The sequence below is a fragment of the Hippocampus zosterae genome, chromosome 12 (genome assembly GCF_025434085.1).
Source record: "Hippocampus zosterae strain Florida chromosome 12, ASM2543408v3, whole genome shotgun sequence".
Taxonomy (NCBI): Eukaryota; Metazoa; Chordata; class Actinopteri; order Syngnathiformes; family Syngnathidae; genus Hippocampus; species Hippocampus zosterae.
In genome coordinates this window covers 1,760,978-1,781,307 of record NC_067462.1, presented here as the reverse complement: position 1 = coordinate 1,781,307, position 20,330 = coordinate 1,760,978, and the positions used below count along the sequence as shown (strand labels likewise).

General features: G+C 45.8%; 4 protein-coding genes across 25 annotated transcripts in view; 3 read left to right on the top strand and 1 right to left on the bottom strand.

Annotated features, from left to right (window-relative positions):
- The window catches only part of lrrfip1a (leucine rich repeat (in FLII) interacting protein 1a), a 23,256-nt gene extending 16,729 nt beyond the window's left edge, over positions 1-6,527 (top strand). For 15 of the 17 annotated variants that reach the window (XM_052081907.1, XM_052081902.1, XM_052081898.1 and 12 more), the window contains 3 exons: positions 473-3,510; positions 4,874-4,923; positions 5,081-5,201. In XM_052081907.1, the coding sequence (XP_051937867.1) occupies positions 473-3,510; positions 4,874-4,885 (3,050 nt within the window). In that variant the 3' untranslated portion in view covers positions 4,886-4,923; positions 5,081-5,201. Of the gene's footprint in view, positions 1-472; positions 4,106-4,873; positions 4,924-5,080; positions 5,202-5,282; positions 5,363-5,446; positions 5,552-6,272 lie in introns of those variants that run through there. The other 2 variants (XM_052081914.1, XM_052081899.1) reach the window with 2 other exon arrangements.
- stat4 (signal transducer and activator of transcription 4) lies at positions 180-20,330 on the top strand. 6 transcript variants are annotated; one of them, XM_052081928.1, is made up of 24 exons: positions 180-195; positions 12,762-12,890; positions 13,599-13,734; positions 14,323-14,421; positions 14,598-14,690; positions 14,807-14,885; positions 14,975-15,060; positions 15,347-15,498; positions 15,590-15,748; positions 15,832-15,924; positions 16,263-16,322; positions 16,426-16,446; positions 16,620-16,713; positions 16,808-16,849; positions 16,924-17,007; positions 17,085-17,183; positions 17,268-17,403; positions 17,500-17,549; positions 17,941-18,035; positions 18,961-19,097; positions 19,182-19,373; positions 19,453-19,498; positions 19,957-20,065; positions 20,159-20,330. In XM_052081928.1, exons 2-24 carry the CDS (start codon positions 12,763-12,765, stop codon positions 20,180-20,182), a joined length of 2,214 nt encoding a protein of 737 aa, XP_051937888.1. In that variant the 5' UTR covers positions 180-195; position 12,762; the 3' UTR covers positions 20,183-20,330. The 6 variants fall into 6 exon arrangements, 5 of the variants coding, with proteins under 5 accessions (XP_051937888.1, XP_051937885.1, XP_051937884.1 ...); XM_052081925.1 differs by lacking the exon at positions 180-195 and adding an exon at positions 11,587-12,663 and having other exon boundaries at positions 19,960-20,065; XM_052081924.1 differs by lacking the exon at positions 180-195 and adding an exon at positions 11,587-12,663.
- tyw5 (tRNA-yW synthesizing protein 5) lies at positions 6,729-9,529 on the bottom strand. Its single transcript, XM_052081944.1, has 8 exons — positions 9,185-9,529; positions 8,867-9,021; positions 8,729-8,798; positions 8,617-8,661; positions 8,250-8,387; positions 8,094-8,181; positions 7,473-7,589; positions 6,729-7,336 (listed from the first exon to the last, which is right to left on the bottom strand). Exons 1-8 carry the CDS (start codon positions 9,263-9,265, stop codon positions 7,059-7,061), a joined length of 972 nt encoding a protein of 323 aa, XP_051937904.1. The 5' UTR covers positions 9,266-9,529; the 3' UTR covers positions 6,729-7,058.
- Positions 9,570-11,433, top strand: maip1 (matrix AAA peptidase interacting protein 1). The gene is made up of 5 exons (XM_052081946.1): positions 9,570-10,072; positions 10,190-10,261; positions 10,373-10,499; positions 10,762-10,912; positions 11,162-11,433. The coding sequence occupies exons 1-5, from the start codon at positions 9,713-9,715 to the stop codon at positions 11,238-11,240; spliced, it is 789 nt and encodes a 262-aa protein (XP_051937906.1). The 5' UTR covers positions 9,570-9,712; the 3' UTR covers positions 11,241-11,433.

Here is a 20,330-nt window from a genome sequence, read left to right as displayed (position 1 = left end):
TATTTAGTCCAGCGAGTCAAGGCTGTAAAAAGAGCGTGTAGTTTCTCTAAGTGACCTTCTATCATTCTCTGATAAAAGGTTTTGCAGTAAAAGTGATTGACTTTGAGGATTTGGGGCTGCGTTTCAACTGTTTTATTTTCAAATCTTTCCATTTTTCCTCTTTTCCCTCCTTGAAAATCCACAAAAGCTGTGAATGTTACTGGTGTCTTGTGATGTGGTGACTGAGGTAACTTGTGCTGCTTGTACCGACACCACAAAGATGTTCTGCTTAGCGTCAAAATGTCAGTCGCGGTCTTCTTGTCCACCTCTCGAGCTTTCCCTTGATGCTCCTCCTCCTCCTCCTATGCGGTTTTCTGACTCAGCCAGGTTCTTCGGCCTTGTCTTCTGCTGTCGCTCTCCTACTGAAGGTTTCTCTTGAAAATGTTGTCTCCGTCGGGCCTCCTATCACAGTATGCTCTTCATGATTTCTCAGGAAGCTCAGAGGAGACTCAGTTGAGAAGTAGAGGAAAGGAAGAGGTGGATCAAGAACAGCCCGGACAAGTGTTTGAGCAAGGCCAGATGAGTCACCTGAGCGCCAATAGGCTCTCGAATGCTGATGAGGCATCCAGGCCCGTTCATGAAAATGACAGTTGCCTTAGCCAGAATGCGCTGGCGGTCCCAACTGCCACGGATCAAATGGTTCTCAGGTCCACGGTTCAAGAAAACGCAACAAGTCCTGCGGAAACCGATCCACAAATCAACTCTGATTTAGAGGAGACAGCCGCGCAAATCATTGATAATTTTGAAGAGAGCTCTGAGGACATTATTCAAACACAGTCAAACAAACACAAAACCAACGAGGAAGGTCATTTGACAAAGACGGAACCATCGCTAGAAACTGTGAAAGAATCGTGCAGCCAGGATGATCATAGTTGCCAAGTAGATGTTCACAAATCAGAATCGGCTCACCGAGAAGAAATAAAAGATTCTGAACCAGGTCTGCAAGTAGACGTTGTCCATTTTGACTCTTGTCCCCAGGAAGACGTACAAGAATCTGAATCATGTTCTGACCCTTGTCCCCGTGGACAAGGTGTTAAAGACCCCAAATCTTGCCTCCAAGTAGTCAAAGATTTTGAATCAAATTCCCACGAAGAAGACATAAACGATTCCGGTTTATGTCGCAGAGTGGATGCCCCAAAATTGGAACAGTGTCCTCAAGTAGACGCGCACGATTCTAAATCCTTTCCTGAAGCAGATGTCCAAGATTTTGTAGACCTACAAGTTCCAGAATTGTGTCTCCGAGTCGATTCTGATTTGCTTCCTCAAGATGGTATCCAAGGTTTGGACTCCGTTCCCCCAGTAGATGTTCAAGATTCTCAAACTTGTCTTCAAGAAAATAGAACTGATCGCGCACCTGTTGACTCATGCCCCCAATTAGAAGATAAAGATTCTGAATCATGTCCCCAAGTACAGGTCCTCAAGGATGCGCAATCTAGTCTCCAGTTAGATGTAAACGATTATGAATCACATCCCGTCCAAGGAGACAGAAAAGATCCAGAATCTTCCGAATCATATCCCCAAAAAGAATCCACAAACGATCCAGAATCTCGTCTCCAAGTAGATATAAACGATTCTGAATTACGTTCCCAAGTTCCTGTTGCTGAAGATTCTGAACCTGGTCTCCAAACAGTAGATCCTGAGTCCAACACTGAGCCGCAGCATGAAACCGCTGAGGCAAGCAGCGATGAGGGAGATAAAAATGCCACCAAGCCGGCGGCACGTAAGAGTGCTAACGCACGTGGGAAAAAGAAAAAAAAGAAGAGGAGAGGCAAAAGGAAAGGAGGCTCCCTTGAGGAACAAAATCACCAAGAAAATGCGACGGCTCCCGCGAGCGGTCAGATGGCCGGCGTGACAGCAGATTTAGGAAAGGATGAGTCTGCTGCAGACTGTGGCAACGACGGGAACGCCCTTGAACGCCTCCCTGAATCAGTTGTCCATCGAGTAGATGCATCTGACCCGGTGGATCGCACGGAAACCTCAAATGAGCCCACGGAATCCACAGTGGCGCAAACGCTCAATCCGAATGAGTCCAACGTACGGATCCCTCAACCGGAAACCCCCGCGGAGACTTTTTCGCTCACTTCGCCACTCGTTCGGACAAAAACGGATCATGATGGAGAAGAAAGTTTGGATTCTGCGGAAGTGGGGGAAGGATGCGTTCAAGGGTCTGAGCCGGAGGCGGGTCACGGCGGCCCTGATCTTTTGGGGAGTTGTGACAAGGACTCCGTTTTCGATGAGACCGCCACGGTTGACATTTCAGGCCACGGTGACACAAGTTCATCAGGTGTTGTCCATAGTGAATGTGAAACAAGTTCTGAAACTACAAACTGTAATAAAGAAGACTCGGGAGCCGTGTTAGAAGTTGAAAGCCACGGTGAAACAGCTCACTTTGAAGCTCTTGAAAGTCAGAATCCGATGTCTGTTGGGGTAGTTCCTGATACCTTTGAGGATTTTGAGAACGCTTTGGAACTGAAAACTTTGCCAAACCAAGACGATCAGGAACCGGAAGCAGAATGCGAGTACAGATTAAGAGAGGAACATCAACACGTGTTGGAAAATGAGCAGTTGTTCGATTTAGTCAAGATGGAGAATTCCTTGTGCGACCTTGACAACGGGGAGATGGTCTTGGAGACTCAGGCCGAAGCGATTGCTGACAAACAGACATTGGCGTGCGAAGAGCGTGTTGACGCTGCCTCAGACACCGAGGTCCAGACCCCAGAGTCCGAGAAAACCAGATGTGAAGTCGGTCCTGAAAAATGTCCTCCCGCGGACGAACATGAGCAGCGTGAAAGCAGTCAAGGTGACCGGGAAGTCCCTCTCGCTCTCGACACCTACCGACAGGACTGCGAGGAGGATGTCAATGATGAAGATGAGAAAGGGCAGTCCTTTGACTTTGATGACATGGATATAGACCAAGCCATGGAGACGGAGACGCTCGAAGATCCGCAGGGGAAGGAAGTTGAGCCGGGACCTGAAGAAGTCCTGTTAGATGAACTAAATACCGATCGTGACAGTCACGCCGAAAAGCAAAAGGAGAGAGAGGCGAGTACGCGTGACGCCACACCAGAGAATCCGGAGCAGCCGGACGTCGACGTGGCTGCTGAAGTCCTGCCTGATGAATCCAGTAACAATAATAACAGTAACATTGAAGAGCCAAAGGACAGCGAGGCTAGCGCATATGTCGCCACACCAGATAACATCTTAGTTGACGTGGAATCCGTACCTGAACATTTGGAAACTGTAGACAACGTGAAGGAGAATAGCGAGTCTTCCAACACCGAAGTATCGGAAACCACGGACGTAGACCATCTCCCACCCGAGGCTCCGCCTTTAGCGGTAGAAGCTTTGGTTGCCGTTGAGAACCCGCGAGATTTAAGCACGACCCTCAGCAACCGAGAGACGCCGCTCTCTGGAAAAGATGGGAAGAAAAATGGAAAGAAGGGCAAGAGCAAGGGCAGAGATGAATGCAAGGTGACTTAGCGCTTACAAAACAAACATACAGTGTGATATTCTTTTTTGTTTTATTATTTCTTAATGTGTAGCTTTTGAATGGACACAAAGTTTTATTTGTTTGCCAGTTGTACGTGCGAGAAAAAAAATTATATCATGCTGTTGATCGTTTTGGGTTCACATTTTTTCTGTTTTTTTGTTGTTTGTTTTCATTATTTAAGGACCTGTTCAGCCCTTTGCGTTGTAGTTAACGTATACAAAGTTGAGAAAAAGACTGACTGTTGTCGTTTTTCTAAGCAGGCCAAAATGAAACGTGTCGTCTGCAAATTTCATCCGTAATGTTGCCTGTGTCGGGTTAGTATTTTGGTTTGGATTCGCATTGGCCTTGGAGGTTTAGGTTTTGGGGCTGCGGTATGAAGTTTGCATTAGGATCAGGGTCAGTAGTTAGGATTGCGGATGGAGTTTTAACGTACGGTTAGAGCCAGAAATTACGGTTGGTGTCAGGAGGTTCAAGGTTAGGGGGGTCTCGTTGAGGTTAGACTGGGTTTAGGTTGACGGCATGCGTAAACCAATGCAAGCTACAGGTCACTTTTTTATTGCACTTAATGAATGCTGGCTGGCCATCCAGAAAAGAAAAATAAAATCAAACCAAAAAAAATGAATGCACTCATGTCATAACTGGGAAATGTTTCATTCTGTACAGTGAAAATAGTCACCGTTCAACATTTTCAAATTCACAATCATGAGCAAACTATTGCTGAAAAAAAAAATCTAATTTGAAAAAAAAAAAGGAACTAAATTGTTACTTTTAGCGCCATCTGCTGGATTTGTGATACTGTTGTTAGGTTTACTTTGCTGATCCAGTTGGATTTATTTTATTAGTCTGTTTAAATGCCAAAAAGTGAGTTCAATGACTTGGACTGTTTGTGTTAAAGTTCCAAACTCCTTAAGCAGGGGGGTGGGGGGTTCAATTATTTGGAGATTTTCCCTCTTCGTGATCGAGCTCATTTGACCCCACCAAATAGCGAGGGGGCGACTGTATTATTTTGAGAGTGCGCTGCAGTTGTCTGTGCCGCGTTGCCTCCTCTCCTGAGTTTGTATGCATGTTAAGCGACCTCCCTCACGCTGCTGCGCTCCATCAACCCCCTCCATGGATGCCTGCACTTTTTTGCATGCATCTGCCTCCCAACCCAGCACACCCCCTCACACCGCACCTTTGGCTCCACCCACTCCCGGTATGTTCACTTATTTCTCCTTGTGCAGTTGTGATTTGTATTTTCATGTTCATCCCAAGACATCCCCGATGCTCTTTGAGGCTTGTTGCTGTTTGTTTGTTCTCAAAACTTTATTTCTATTCCCCCTCCCCCCCGCCATATCCTCTCAGAGATTCGTCTGAGGAAACTAGTGGACGAGCGTGAAAAAATGATCGAGCAGGTAAGTTGACATTGCTTTATCTGATAATATGAAAAGAATAATACTCCTAGTAAAAAAAAAAAAACGGCAACTGTCAACACCCAAAATTTCCAGGAGGTAAAACTCCAAAAGGTTGTCGTGATCTTCCATGTTTGTTTTCTTCTCGCTGTGTTTTCAGATGAAGAAGCTCAAAGCTCAAGTAGACCAGAAAAGCCAGAAAAACGGCACCGATGGCAGTTGGAGTGCAGAGAGTGAACTTTTGGAAAACGGGAATGATCCCAACATCATTGAACTGCAGCGTAAGCGTGCACGTCACTCAAGGTTTGTTTGTTTTTGTCTTACTTTTTGCAATTCAGTCATTTTGGGTGTTTGTTGTTCAGGAGATTCCAGCAGGCAAATAAGCGACATGAAGTTCAAACTCGTAAAGACTGAGCAAGAAGTGACTGCACTGGAGCAAAATGTAAGACCATGGCGATTACTTGTTCCAAAACCAAAGGAAATGATTTTTTTGACGATTTTATAGAGCCTGTTTGTTTTTGCACAGGTGAGCAGACTTGAAGGTCAAGTGAGCCGCTACAAGTCGGCGGCTGAAAATGCAGAAAAGGTGGAGGACGAGCTCAAAGCCGAAAAGAGGAAGCTGCAGCGAGAGGTACAAACTTTTATTAGAGTCAACCAAGCACCGAGACCCAACCCCACCAAATGTTTAGCATTGCCCGGATTAATCGATTCAAACCCCAAATACCGCCTGAACTATGATCCCAAAATACTTTTATCATTTCACACTGATTTTCCAGCGTCACCCTAAAGAATACATAGCGTCCAGTTTGGATTTTGAAATCATGTAAAGCAGGCGTGTCCAAACTTTTTGCCAAGGGGGCCAGATTTTATGTGGTAAAATGTCGGGGGGCCGACCTTGGCTGACATTCTTTACATTGAACAGCAATATTGTTCAGCAAATTTTAGTAAGCCAGTCTGTTTCACATTTCCATTTTTATTTTAATTTCAACAATCTTAAGAATTTCTTTTGGTTCATTTGAAACAGATATATCACATGCAACTGCTTATTCACTTGACTTTTTCTTAAACAGAAGTCTCCTGAGTGCAAATTGATTGGCACTGATTTTATGACAGGGGCCGAGGGCCGGATGAAATTCGACCCGGGCCGGATTTGGCCCCCGGGCCGGACTTTGGACATGATGATGTAAAGGAAATGCATGTCTCCTTTGCAAACCACACTATTCTGTGAAAATCGGCGATATACATTTATATATTTAAAAAAAAAAAAACCTAAGTTATTAAAACACAATCTTTAAAGTAACGATTCGCACCTCGTAAAGAAGAAACCCATTGAGCCATCTGCCTCTTCGTAGTTGCGGTCGGCACTGGACAAGGTGGACGAGCTGGAGTCCAACAACAGCCACCTCAATAAGCGATTGGAGAAGATGAAGTCCAGCCGCGGCATGGCCCAGACTCCGTAGCGAACGCCGTACTTCTCGTGTGCCATCTCTCATCGTGTCCGCTAAGACACCAGGAAGCTGCTTTTGAGCGGAAGGACGATGCTGAAAAGTCGCCCGCCTTTCTTGCCTTTTGTTCACCGTAGCGTCACTATCAACTTTTTTTTTCTTCCAAGAGTGAATGAGTGAGCCTGTGTGTCTTTGTAAATGACAGCGCACATTGCCGAGTGTTTGTCTTTTTTTTTTTTTTTTGCTCACGCTGCATTTCACTGCCAAACTCTTTAGACGATACTGAAGAAACGTGACATCCGGGACTCAAAGCAGTGAAAATGTCAGACACTGGGGCAGATGCTGCCTCACTGTTTACAAAAAAAAAAAAAGCTTTAATCATGAATGTGTCATGCACACAAGAGTTCTCTCTGTGCAATAAAGTGTCCAAAAACTTTTGATGCAATTTTGCCATTGACCCTCACCTGTCATGTTTTATCAAAGACACAAAAAAAGGCTCGAGGACGACGCATGTCGGGCCTTGAACAGGAAGTCAGCCATTTTGGTGTGAAGCCGCAAATTCCCGGGGCCATCCTTTTGACCATCTCCGACGACGGAATTTCACCAAACGAGCCAGTCAGAAAGAAGCAGGTATCCGAAGCCGATGGTGACACCAAATCGTCAAGCTTCCCTATCCCACTACATGGAGTAAAATCACTCCGAGGCCACCTGTGGGCTTGAGGGGCAGTCGCAAAACATCCGCTCTCGGATTCGCTGAATCATGCGGCGACCGTAAAAGTCGCCATACTCTGGCGGCAGTTCATCAAGACTGCGCAGCGCCCTCTCTAGGGCTTGAAGGGCGTGACTCGCAGCCACGGGGTCTTTGTTGCCGTATGGATCCTTTTTGTCGTAGCTGTCGGCAGGGAGATGGCGCCAGAACACGTTGACGCCAACACCAAACTGCAGTGCCAGGGTGTTGTGGAACCACAGGGCTGCCAAAGCGCACACAAAAAGGATTTTGTGCCAGTCCAAGGTCAACTGGGATAGGCTGCAGGGCACCCACAACCCGAATGAGGACAACAAAGAACTATAGCAAATGGATGGCTGGAAATACTGAAGGTGTTTTACCGGGAATGAAAAGCAGATCTCCAGGCTCCAGCACACATTCGTGTCGCACTGCCTTCACAAACTCAGGATACAAGTTCACATCTGGTGAGTCAATTTCCAAGACCTCAGATTTGTCACCTAAAAAGTAGCAAGACAACCCATAAGACGTCACTTTTATTATATAGCTTTTTTTTAATGCCCCAAAACAAAAGCAAAATGGCAGATTTTTGTTTCATTTCTGGGTTGGGTCCTTGAGACCGTACCTTGTCCACTCAATGTACATGATTTTTAAAGCTGGTGTTGGGCTCATTATTTTTGATTCCTTTTACGGGGGCAAAAAAAATCCTTGAAATGATCATCAGACTTTAGAGAGTCATGCACACGTCAGATGCCAGAGTTTTTCCGGCGTAGGTTCATTTGTGTGTCCTGTTTTAGTCAAACTAGTTGTGCGTGTGAACTTTCCAAATGTATTTGTGCCCAAATTAAATGTTTAATTCAAACGTATTGAAATTTTAAATTCAACTGATCCGTTCTTGGTATTTATTTTTTCCATGTACCACTAGAGGGAGCCCACGCATTTCATTTGGACAATCGCTGAAGAAGAGCAACGGAAATCAATTCGTTGTATCATAGCGTACTTGCCTCTCAAATAGAGGTGCAATGCATCCTGCGGGCTGTAAAGCACCACTCTCTTCCTCCCCGTCACCTGAGCCAGAAGGTTATCCATCACCTGAAAAGTTTGAGGCTCAGAATCTCAAAAAGCCAAGCTGACTTTCCCGCCTTGGCTGCTGCACTCACGTCGTAGTGGGTCCACAGCTGCAGACGGCGGGAGCTGATGCGAAACACGCTGGAGAAAAACTGACCTCGCTCAAAGAAGTTTGGGATGTGAAAGTCCTCAGCTAGCTCGGGAAACTGTTTATGCAGGTCAGCTGGTTCCTGGGAAAAGACGACAAAGGCAGAATGAGTCAAATCACACGCAAGCTGATTGTATCGTCCTTCGATCCAGTAGACAAAGTCGAAGTCTATCGGACGAGTTAACCTGCAAATGACCCAAATTTTTTTTGCTTAAAACTGGCAAACTCAAGTGGTTTAAGGTACCAGTATGGCTTCTTGAGACCTGACGGAACGTTAAAAGATCAAATGGGCATTTTTTTTATCTGAGTACCTTTCGGACATCTTCTCCAAGGGACCGAAGATAATAGCTCTCGTCCTAGAATGAGATTTAAGATTTTAGAACGCATGTGATTGTCACAGGGCGAGTGTGTATTCAGGCGTACCTCACACAAGAAGAAATCTGGGTGTTTCTCCTGAGACGTCCGCTTCACAAACTCATCGAACGAAAGCGTCCTGTCACCCGCCACGAGGTATGTTGACGACTTTTGCTTTTTTTGTGAGCAAGTGAAGATGAAGCTCACCTGTACACAAAGTTTTTTTGAAGAAAGTTCATCTGCGGCACGCTGGAGACGTGGATCTTCACCTCCTTGTCACCTCCCTTCTGGGCAAGATACTCCACAGTCCACTTGTCCACGCAGGGACCCAGACACACTCCTCGCAGCACGGCAGGTTTCCGCTAGAAAAAAAAAAAGTTCAAATGCCAACACGGAATATGCCAACAACCTGCAAGAAAAGCAATGCTTATTCCGAGGCATATTGTGCCTTAGTGGGCATGTGCTAAGGGCTAAAAAAAGTGTGTTTACGGCATGCTAAACCTTAGTAGTGAGTGGAAATGTTACCTTTGGATATATCTGTCGGAGAAAAACATCTCTGTCCACCGCTGTAAACACTGGTACAGATATTTTCTTCTGAGTCGCCATTTGAACAGAAAGTGGAACATAAATGGCATGTACAAAACAGTACACTGTTTTTGTGTAACATTCATAATATCCCGCCAGCAACAATACTTCCTCGTATAAAAACAGGATTCAAGGTGAACCCCAAAAATTGAATTCAGTAGCATTTATATCAATTCAATTTATTAAATTAAGTAGTCTTTTCGGTGTGTTTGGCAATCAATAAAGCCAAACATTCAAAACAATCGAGAGCAGAATATACGAGAATACGAGCAGGAAATACGGGTGTCACGTAACAAATGTACTGACAGAAACGGCAAGCAATAAAAATATCCTTGTCTTCAACGCAGAGTTAAATGTGCCTATGCAATTTGAAATAATTTAAATTGGTGCAATTTTAATTTTGTATATTTGAGGGGGGAAATTTCTTATTAACCGATAAAACCCAAATACTAGCTGAACAACAGCCGGATGATCCAAATTGACGGGTCGGAAGTCCATCGAAACAAGATGGCGCTCTTCATAGTAAGAAATTGTTCGAAGTTGTCGTCGTTACGCGGCTTTAGTCGCTTTACAACCCACGAAAGTGTCCACCTAAATCGGTGTATAAAATCCCAGTTATGTGTCCTCTACCCTGCCCGGGTCAGAGAATCGGTGGCGCTGCGTGCGTATAGCTCCGACAGCCGTGAACCAAAATCTCATCAAAAGGTGTTGGTCGTCGGCATCCCGAACCCGTTTATTTGGATCCGGACACGGGTCTACTACTTCCTCATCAGAGCCTATTTTGATTCAGAGTTTAACATAGAGGAGTTTACGGAAGGGGCTAAACAGGTAAGTCGGATTTTATTAAATGCACTGAGTGCACCATAACGTCACACATACCACTGGGTGGCTCTCGCGCAAGATTTCTATTTATATATAGTTTTCCTGTGTGCTGTTTGTCGACAGGCTTTTTGCCATGTTTCCAAGCTGCTGTCCCAGTGTCAGTTTGCTGCTCTCGAGGGCCTGGTGGCCAATGATGTAAGTACGGTGCAACATTTTTGCAAGCTTGAAGGAAGGAACCCTCCAGGTATTCGGTGTATTTTAAAGGTGGTCTGTTTAAAAAAAAATTGTATTACCTTTTTGGCTCAGTTAATCGGAAAGCTGGAGGAAAAGTGCGGCCTTCTCCCACCGAGCCACAAGACGGCGCTGTCCGCCCAGCCCGACGATCTTATGTACACCACGCCGGGGGACGTGGGAATCTACTACGATGACAAGGGTCAGCCCGTAAACCAATCAAATCTCGATGGTTTTCAGCCTCTCTCGCCAACACAATTTCCGAATCCCCTCAGCCATTACTTTTCTTTTAGCGTCGAGTACAACCGACGTATCTGCAATGGTATTACCTCTTAAAGTTTAAATAACCCGAATTTAAGAAAAACTCTTCTGCGTAAGTTTAATTCAGGAGTCTAAATGCTCTTTCCTGCCTTGAAACACTGAAATGAGAAGACAGTATGTCGCTTCCCATGTTGTCCAACCAGGGCGAAGGTTTGTGAGTATTTTGATGCGCTTCTGGTACCTGACCAGCGCGCGTCTGCCCGATGACTCTCTGGAGGGAACTCGTATGTTCCAGATGGCCATCGGAGGAGATGGGGAGGCGGAGAGCAAGAGGCTGCTCACCGCTAACTATGAGTGAGTGTCAACAACCATAATGATCACGTGACTGCTGTATGCCCCACACCCACCTGCGATTGTTTAAAATCTGTATTGAGAGACTGAATTAAACCTTTATTTTTTAGATACTGTAGTTTTACTCCTCCCACCCACTTTAAACATTCAAACATACTAAAACGGTATTCTGTAGTGCCTGTTAATGATTGCTTCAAATTGCAGCGCTCACTTATTCAAACACCCCCCCCCCCCTTTTTTTAACACTTACAGATTTCAAAGGGAGTTTACCAAAGGTGTGGCGCCAGACTGGACAATTACACGGATAGAGCACTCCAAGCTTTTAGATTGAGGGTTAATGCAAGAAAGAAAACCCTGCGGGAACCCCTCAAAAAAGCCTGAACCTGAACTTGAATGAATGTATCCGCAACATGTTGGTGCGTACCGACTACAGCGGTTCACGACCTGACTGGAGGATGTTCTACAATTATGAGGATGTGTGTATGTAGTTCACATTTCCACCCTTAAAATGAATCTTTTTATTTCACCTTTTGGAAATGCGCTGCGTGCGTCTTGACACACGGTCAATTTTGTTGGCCCTTATGTATAGTTATGTTTTGGACAGTATTGATGATTTTAATAGTTGTTCTTGAAGTTTGTTTATGCTCGCCATTTTAACCCATAAAATCATAGCCTTAATGGAACCATTTCGACATATCTAGACATGAGTTGGCCTTGACACATGGATGATGGGTCAACAAGAGTTTTTAAGTGATTTTGGTAGTTTGAACACCTATCTGAAAAGGTTTTGTAGTGAATGTTGAATCTGTTCAATCAAACTCGACTAACTCAAGTTAGCTGTCTCACTGGAAAAACGGTAAACTCGGTTTAATGGGGAGGTCATGTGCTGATTCGAGTTAGTGGGCCGATGACAAATACCGTAAAGTCTCTGTCAGTAATGGTGGGATACAAACTCAGTACACACCTCAAATGATTCATTGATACCAACTCACTTGATTGGATGGCTCGGCCCAACCAGAGAGTGAAAGAACTGTAACTCAACATGCTCACTGTGTCCTCAACTTTGACAAAAAGTAGCAGATAATGAATGTTGAAAAAAATATGATGATCAAGTTAATAGGCAGGTGAATTGCTTTTAGTGCCTATCTGTTTCCCGGCGAAATTAGTGTGTTTAAGTTAGAGGCTCTAACTTTGTACTCTTGCAAGTTGGCGTTTTATGAAGTTCAACTCACTCTTAATGGAATGGTGTGCCACATGCAGTATGGCGGACGGGGGTGCGTATCTTTCAAAAGCCAACTAAGAGCATTTTCGTCGCACTTTCGTCATCGATGACTTCAGAACACACCGACGGTGATTTAATTTTTGAATGTCCGTATTTTATAAATATGCGACATTTCACGTTTTCTGTGGTGATTTTTACACTGAAAAAGGCAAACTTTCCAGATTTTTCATCGTTTGCGAAAATTAACAGTAGCGCCGCCAACAGCCCCGGAGGCCTCTGCTCGAAACGACGTTTCCAAATTTTGTAAAATACCTGAATTATACACAATTCATCATGTCTTAACGTGTTTATTGGCATCGTTGTTGGTAAAAGAACATCCAAACAACGGTAAAACGTCACTATAAAACCGTGCAACCATGGGCAGCTTTCTAAGTGCAAAACGAGAAGACTTCCTGAGTCTGAAGTGTGCCGAAAACGAAAGTCACATTTCAACGTGCACGTGTTGAATGACACCGACGGGAGAACACAAAAGGTAATTACGGGGCTTTATCTGGATGGAAAGCTAATTTATTCCGTGAACATGTATTTTAGCTGAAAACAAGACACTGCAGTTTTGATTTAGGTGTCCAGAATGAGCCAGTGGAAGCAAATTCAGCAACTGGAGATGAGGCTCCTGGAGCAGGTGGATTATTTGTATGATGACAATTTTCCAATGGACATCAGGCAGGGTCTGGCCAATTGGATTGAGGCTCAGGATTGGTGAGTAAGAGAAAACACAAAAGTTTCTATATTTTGTCCTAAAAAAAAAAGTTCTATTTTGCAAACAATCTCACATTTTCAAGAAAAAGCCATAAGTTTTCAAGAAATAACGCTGTCGGTTAAAGAGAAAAATCCCTTTTTTTTTTAAGAATACTTCACACATTTTCAAGTACTGTTTTGCGAGAAATAAATGAAAAAAATCTATATTTGAGTTTTTAAAAAGTCCTATATTTTTCATAACATATTTTCTTAATGCTGTATACTTTCCAGAACAAAAAGCGTAATATTTTCAATAAAAAGTTACGTCGTCTTTTAAAATGCTAAAATATATGCTCTTTAGCGATTAAGTCTGATGATGGGCTTGACCACTGCCACAGGTGAACTCTTTTGCTGTTTATGCATTTTTTAATAAGTTTATAATTTTTTAAATTTATAAGTCATCTTGTTTTTCCAAGCAGAGAGTGCAAACTGGATTTCACGTTGCTCTTACACCCTACCTCAGGTCCAACCCTGTCCCCGATCCAGATGTAAAACCCCATCGATGAAAATCTCTTTCGATTTGCCTAATTTTGTCTCATTGTTTGGACTGGGCCACACGCACGCAACAGCCACTGTGTGTTCAGCCATTGTTGTACTTTGACTAGCCCGCATAAGAAATGGAGGGGGGGGGGGAGACAAAATCCCTCAGAATGTTGTGTCGGTCTTTAGGGACACGGCCGCTGACGAGGACTCGGCGGCGGCGGTGCTGTTCTCCTGCTTGTTGTCCCAGCTGGAGGCGGCGCTGTCCCAGGAGCACAACTTTCTGCAGAGACACAACATGAAAATCATCCAGCAGCAGTTACAGGTGGGCCGCTTACTGCAAACATTTGTTTGTTTTGGGGCTGTCGACTTAATAGCATACAGAAGTCAAGGTCGGTTTCATTTTTAATCTGCCTTTGAGCTCTTGTTTGCTTTGTGGCTTTTGCTGTCACCTGATACAACAACAAACCCGCTTTCACTCTCGTCTTTCTGAAATGACAAGGTGACAGCCCTCAATTATCAACAACAGATTTACATCAAATATTTGAGTCCTCTGTTCATGCCCAACTCTTCCTGTCGAATCACTTTCTCAGGAACAGCAATCGTGTTGACCGAGGGCGTTTTTTAATGATCCAAAAGAAAATAAATCCCACGTCACCGTCGGCTCCGCAACGATGAACCCTTTCAGTTCATATTTAGCGTCTCTCGGTGGTTTGTTGATTGACTTTGCCGTTTCCTTTCCTCTCTCAGGGTTCAGGTTCTCGGTCACCACGACACACAGATGTCATTTTCAAAACGGCTCATGCATTGATGATTAAAAGATAAAATTGAAAATATGCTACATTAAACTTATGTGTGCGGAAGTAAGCAACAATTTATTTCCAAGTTGACCAAGTGAGATCTGGTCTTCAAGGGGAAATATGCCAACAACCCGGCAGCCATGGCCAGGGTGATATCCAACTGCCTCAAAGAGGAACGGCGGATCCTCTCCACTGCTTGCACGCAGCAGCAGGTTTGTGTGTGGAAAGCCCCCCCCCCCAACAGACACACACATAGATGCCCCCGCAATCATCCCCTGACTCGAACCCTAATGCGAATCACGACAGCATTAGTAAAGTAGATGTTTTTTCTACATTTGATCATGACCCCCCCCCACCCCACCCCCATGATTGTTGTTTTGCCAAACAGGGACCACCGGAGAAATCCCTGCAAAATTCGGTGGCCCTTGAGAGGCATAAGAACATGGACCTCCGAATCGGGATGATCCGGACAAGTGTGCAGGTAACTCCGCAATATTGAGTGCATGAAATGCCGTGAATGGTTGAAGTGCATCTCCTATTTCAAAAAAAAAAACAAAAAACAAAACAATAAAAAGCCAAAGCGGGATTTGTGCACAGATGATGGACCAAGGAGTCAAATACATCGAGAACATGCAGGATGATTTTGATTTCCGCTACAAGACGCTGCAATCTCGAGGTTGGCTCCGCCCCTCCAGAAAGCAGAAGAGCGGGACCGAAGTTCCGCCCGCCGCCGCTCACAACCACGTTGTGTCGATGTGCCCGCAGATCCGTCTGAGAGGAACTCTGAGTTCATGAAACAGGAAGTCACAATATTACAGGAAATACTCAACAGGCTCGACTTCAAAAGGAAGGTCTCTGACTCAACCCTCCCGTTCACGTTGCTTTCTCTAGAACAGCACGCCCGTGCCACCTGACCTTGACCTTGAGGAATGACCTTTGGGGATGACCTTGAGGGGCCCTGCTCAGCGATGTTGAGCCAGATTGCAACATCAACTCAAAAGAAAACGTGTCCCAAAATGTTGATAGCATTGATGAACCTAAGCAAAAGGACTTGAATCATAACAATGACTCACAACATTTTTTTGGGGGGGGGGGCGGGCTCATCTGACATTTTTTGCTTTTCAACTCTTTTGCTAGGATATTTTGTCCAAGCTAGCCATGGTCATCCAGGAGATTGACGACCTGATGAATTCTCAGCTGGACGCGGCGCTCTGCGACTGGAAGCGCGACCAGCAAATGGCCGCCATCGGAAGTCCGCTGCTCGCGAGCCTCGACCAGCTGCAGACTTGGTAATCCACACGTGCTTAGTCGGAGCACGCGGGCGATCGCGGCGAACGTCACGTCATCCGACTTCTCCCCGTTTGTCCCGCCCTCGTCCAGGTTCACTCTGACGGCGCAGAGTCTGTTCCAGGTGAAGCGGCAACTGGACAAGCTCGGGGAGCTGGTTCTGAAAGTCACTTACGAGAGCGACCCCATCCCCGTGCAGAAACCTCCCATGGAGGAGCGCGTTCACTACCTCATCTACCACATCGTCAAGAGGTGCGGCCAACGGCGAACCGCCAGGCCAGGCGAGGACAAATCTCAAAAGCCGCGTCTGCGTTTGCGTGCCCCCCCCCCCCCAGCTCATTTGTGGTGGAGAAGCAGCCCTGCATGTCGACGCATCCGCAGAAACCTCTCGTCATCAAGACCGGGGTGCAGTTCACCACCAAAGTCAGGTCAGGGATTCGAACACGGAACATCTCACTGTGAGCCGGGCATACCGGCGAGATTCGAACACAGAACCTCTTACTGTGAGCCGGGCGTACCGGCCATGCCCCCTGAAAACATATCGCTTTTTGCCAGCGCGTATCCTGGTGCAATGTGCTAGAGGGTCCCGACATTAGCCCCGCCCCCCGATGGTCGAAATGGTCCCAAGGATCCGTGCTTGAAATTGAACAAGGAGTTCGCCGTTTTGTTTTGGACAAAGTTGGCTCGCAACTTGAATGACCGCTCCGGTCGCGACAAAGCCAAGACGCTACATCGAGCGGTTCACGAACGTTTTTCCATCACGTAGGCTCCTGGTTCAACTTCCGGCGGTGGATTATCAGATCAAAGTGAGAACAACGTTTGACAAGTGAGTATTTCTTCTTCTTCTTCTTCTTCGTGACAGCTGTTACGTCACTGCAACTCCTTCTGAATGATTTTTTTTGGGGGGGCGGGGTCTGTGTGTGCTCTAGGGACCTCCCTCCTGGCAGAGTGTGAGTACAGAAAAGCACCACACCGAATGCTGCGCTCTTGTTAGCATGACATGTCCATCGTAGCAGCTTTTAAAGCGAGACTCTCCGCTTGCAATCCGAGCAAATTTGCATCTGACGCGCACGACAATCGGCGCCTCATTCGACTTCATTTTTTTTTTTTTTTTTCACTTCAGGACCCGTCAGTTTTTCATCGTGACCAACCCCACGAAAGTGATGGATATTGAGGACTACTCCAATGGCTGCCTCTCAGTGGATTTCCGACACGGAGTACGTTGCTTGTCAAAGGTTTTGCGTGACTTTGCAGCTCGGTCGGGTCTCGCATCCCCTCCCACATTGACACGGAACTTGTCCCTCGCAACAGTTGAAGGAGAAGAAATCCGGCAATGCCACAAAGAGCAACGAGGTAAGGACCAATTTTTTTTTCCTGAGAGCTCATGATTAATTTTTTTTTAAGCCAATGAAACGTTTGCATTCCAGAGTCTGCTCTCCGTCACGGAAGAACTTCACTCCCTCAGTTTTGAGGCCCACTTCACCATGCAGGGTCTGAACATTGATCTGGAGGTAAGTAAGCGCCGACGGCGTCTCGATCGGCCGGGAACGCCGTTTTCATGGGGGCGGGGGGGCCTCGATGCTCGCAGACGTGTTCCCTGCCGCTGGTGGTCATTTCAAACGTCAGCCAGATGCCGGGCGCCTGGGCCTCCATCATGTGGTATAACCTTCTGAACCGGCAGCCCCAGGTCAGCCATTCCGTCGCTCTTGGCAGTTAGGATTGGATCCAAGTCCAATAACTCCGCGCGCGTTGGCGTCCTCCCTCCCCGCAGAATTTGTCCTACTTCAGCAATCCGACGCGAGCCACGTGGGCTCAGCTCTCCGAGGTTCTCAGCTGGCAGTTCTGCACAAACTCCGTTCAGGGCCTCAACAAGGACCAGCTCGACATGTTGGGAGAAAAGCTTCTCGGTTCGATTGGCCCACAAAAGTGGTTGAGATTTGCAGATTTTCGCCTTTTGCCACCACTGATGTCTTTTTTTTTTTTTTTGTGACAAATGTTTCTAGGTCAACACTTCTCCAATAGTGACCACGTCCACTGGTCCAAGTTTTCAAAGGTACGTCCGAACAGCAGGGTAGACGAGTGGAATGTGAGCATTTTCTGTCCCCGTTCGGATTAAAATCACAAAGGAACTGATCATGGCGCGTCTCTTGAATATTCGGCTTGGGCGGCGCCCAAATTGGGCAGCCGTGCTGCATTGGCACACGCCGGCTTACGCCATGTTGATTTGGAGCAATGGTGACCCTGTGTGGATGGCTCGATCCGCTACTTTTTGCTACCGCTCGCGGAAGTGCTGTGTTTTCGCTTTTGAATGCAGCGTACAATGCAGGAAGTGCGATTTGAACTCTGCAAATGTTGCAAACGTCACATTTTGGAGAGATCTTTGCAGGTGCTCTTATTTGATTTTTTTTTTTTTTTTTTAAATAATATTCTTTTCTTCTGCTCAGGAGAATATTCCAGGCAAATCTTTCAGTTTCTGGACATGGCTGGACTCCATCCTGGAATTGATCCGGAAGCACTTGCTGCCTGTGTGGAATGAAAAGTAAAAAAAGGGCTGCTGGCTTTGTCCTGTCTCACTTTGTACCGTTTGCGGGCTTCTGATCGAGTAACTTTCCCCTTCATTGGATGATTTTTTTTTTCCCATTAGTGATATGAGTTTGTGTGATTTTTATTTTTTTTTAATTGGTTTCTTCTTGTCCATGTTAGGTTCAATTTCAAGTATGAGGGGCTACTGTACAACAAAACAAGGGGGAAAAATATGTTATGGGTCAGCTTGTCTGTTTTAAAGTAAAAAAAAAATTTAAAAAAGGAAGAAGCAAAACTTAAGCAGCAGTCAACAACAGGCCCATGCGCCTGCTTTTATCGTAGGTCAAAATAGTGTCTCCATTTAGGTGTCCGTTTCGGATGCCTGATTCCGATAGGGGCTCATTTGAGTGAATTTCGCACTTGGGGGGGATGATGAGACTTTTTCCTGCATTCTGTTTTCATTGACACGCCTGTCAAATGTTGTGTTAATAGGTGAAGAAAGTTTTGGGAGGAGTTGTTTTTTTTTTTGTTTTTTGCCCTCCCCCCACCCCAACATTCCACTGATTCTAGGGTACACCACTTTGAGATTTCACCCCACATGACCGATTCAAACCAAAATGGCTGAGCTGGTTTACGTTTCGGGCATCGGGGGGACTTTTTCGTGCGCCCTTTTGATAGATTGGGCCACCCAATTTGGTTTCCGTCAGTTTGTTGTCAGGGTGATTTTTTTTTTTTTTTAACTTCCCTTTCCTGCAGGTATTCACCTAAAATGTCTGCTTCAAACCAAAATCCCCCACCTTCTGTTCAAGTCCTTGAGACTTTTGATGAACACGTTGTGTTTTGATGAACACGTCTCTGAAGTGCATGTTGATAGGTGAAACTGGTTGGGGGGGGGGATTTTTTTAATATTATATATTTTTGTCTCCTTCCTGTCCATGCAGCTACATCATGGGTTTTGTGAGTAAAGACATGGAGCGCGCTCTGCTGCGGGAGAAAAAGTCGGGCACTTTCCTCCTGCGCTTCAGCGAGAGCCATCTTGGGGGAATCACCTTCACCTGGGTGCAACACGGCGACAACGGTAAGCATCCTGAGAGCACCGAACCGGCCGTGCAAGTGTTTTCTGAAAGGGGCGCACCCCCCCCCCCCTGCTCCTCCACAACAGGAGAGGCGACGTTCAACTCGGTGGAGCCGTACACCAAAAGCCGGCTGAACGCACTCCACTTTCCCGACATCATCCGGGACTACAAGGTGATCTCGGACGGGGTGGTCCCAAAGAACCCGCTCAAGTTCCTCTATCCCGACGTCCCCAAAGATGAGGCCTTTGGACAACTTTACAACAATCTGCCAAGCAAAGGTGTAGCGCTTTTAATCCAAAACGTCGTTTGACTGATGTTGGTCAAAGTGTTCATTTCTTTTGTCTCCCAAATTTCCAGCCTACCCATACATACCGTCCACCCTGATCCCCTGCTCTGAAATGCGGTGAGCTCATGACGCATTCAAATGTATTTTCGACAGATTGAATTTTTTTTCCTAACTTAACTCGTTCAATGCTGAGGACGTTTTTTTTTTTAAATCCGGGCATTCGATCCCAGGTACGGCTTGATGTATTTTTCCACATGATAGGGTAACGAAGGGTCTGAAAATGGACGAGTTTAATGGTGGAGTCCTTCTAACCCCGAGCACTTATGCTATTTAAACTACAGAAGAAATATGTTTAGTACCCTTGTGGTAGTCAACAATAAATACATAAAAATAAAAACCAGACACCTTAATAATAGGGAAGAATTCTACTTGATGATGATTTTCTGCAAAGCCGATCATTTAATGAATCCCTCTCCGGATAAGAAAACCGGCTCCATCTTTGACACCTTCTTGTAGCGAGATCAGAAGGTCTAGAGAAGCCGCCTGCTCATTTGTTCTCTATGGTTCTTCTGCAGCAGCTCCGAGGTGAGCCCCCCGCCGCCAGCTTGCGATTCGCCCGAGCCTCCGATGACCCCGGGAGAGTTTGACATGCTCAACCAGACCCTCTGCTTCGACATGGATGTTGTGAGTTGCAATGGGTTCCATGTTCGGTCGGGTCCATCGTTCTCCGATGATTTGTCACGCGAAACATGATGATTTTCCTGATTTTTTTTCCAGATTAATTCTCCATATTCGGAGTAAAGCCGGATTCATGGAAAAGTCGACTCCTGGGACACGACGCCATAAAACCCGCTCATCTGATCGCGTGCTAAGCATTTTTGTTGTGCTTATATTTGAGCTTTTTAGTGCATTGCGTGTTGTACTGTGTTACAGTGGATCAATAAATGCC

What these genes read in the sequence shown, in the direction of transcription:
- tyw5 (XM_052081944.1), bottom strand. Translation starts at nt 9,265, where the DNA reads ATGGCGACTCAGAAGAAAATATCTGTACCAGTGTTTACAGCGGTGGAC. An exon ending in CAGATTTCTTCTTGTGTGAG is followed by an intron (nt 8,662 to 8,728) that starts GTACGCCTGAAT and finishes ATCTCATTCTAG; the next exon opens with GACGAGAGCTATTATCTTCG. An exon ending in AGCTGTGGACCCACTACGAC is followed by an intron (nt 8,182 to 8,249) that starts GTGAGTGCAGCA and finishes CAAACTTTTCAG; the next exon opens with GTGATGGATAACCTTCTGGC.
- maip1 (XM_052081946.1), top strand. Translation starts at nt 9,713, where the DNA reads ATGATCCAAATTGACGGGTCGGAAGTCCATCGAAACAAGATGGCGCTC. An exon ending in TTACGGAAGGGGCTAAACAG is followed by an intron (nt 10,073 to 10,189) that starts GTAAGTCGGATT and finishes GTTTGTCGACAG; the next exon opens with GCTTTTTGCCATGTTTCCAA. An exon ending in AGGGCCTGGTGGCCAATGAT is followed by an intron (nt 10,262 to 10,372) that starts GTAAGTACGGTG and finishes TTTTTGGCTCAG; the next exon opens with TTAATCGGAAAGCTGGAGGA.
- stat4 (XM_052081924.1), top strand. Translation starts at nt 12,638, where the DNA reads ATGACACCGACGGGAGAACACAAAAG. An exon ending in CCGACGGGAGAACACAAAAG is followed by an intron (nt 12,664 to 12,761) that starts GTAATTACGGGG and finishes TTAGGTGTCCAG; the next exon opens with AATGAGCCAGTGGAAGCAAA. An exon ending in CTGCTTGCACGCAGCAGCAG is followed by an intron (nt 14,422 to 14,597) that starts GTTTGTGTGTGG and finishes TTTGCCAAACAG; the next exon opens with GGACCACCGGAGAAATCCCT.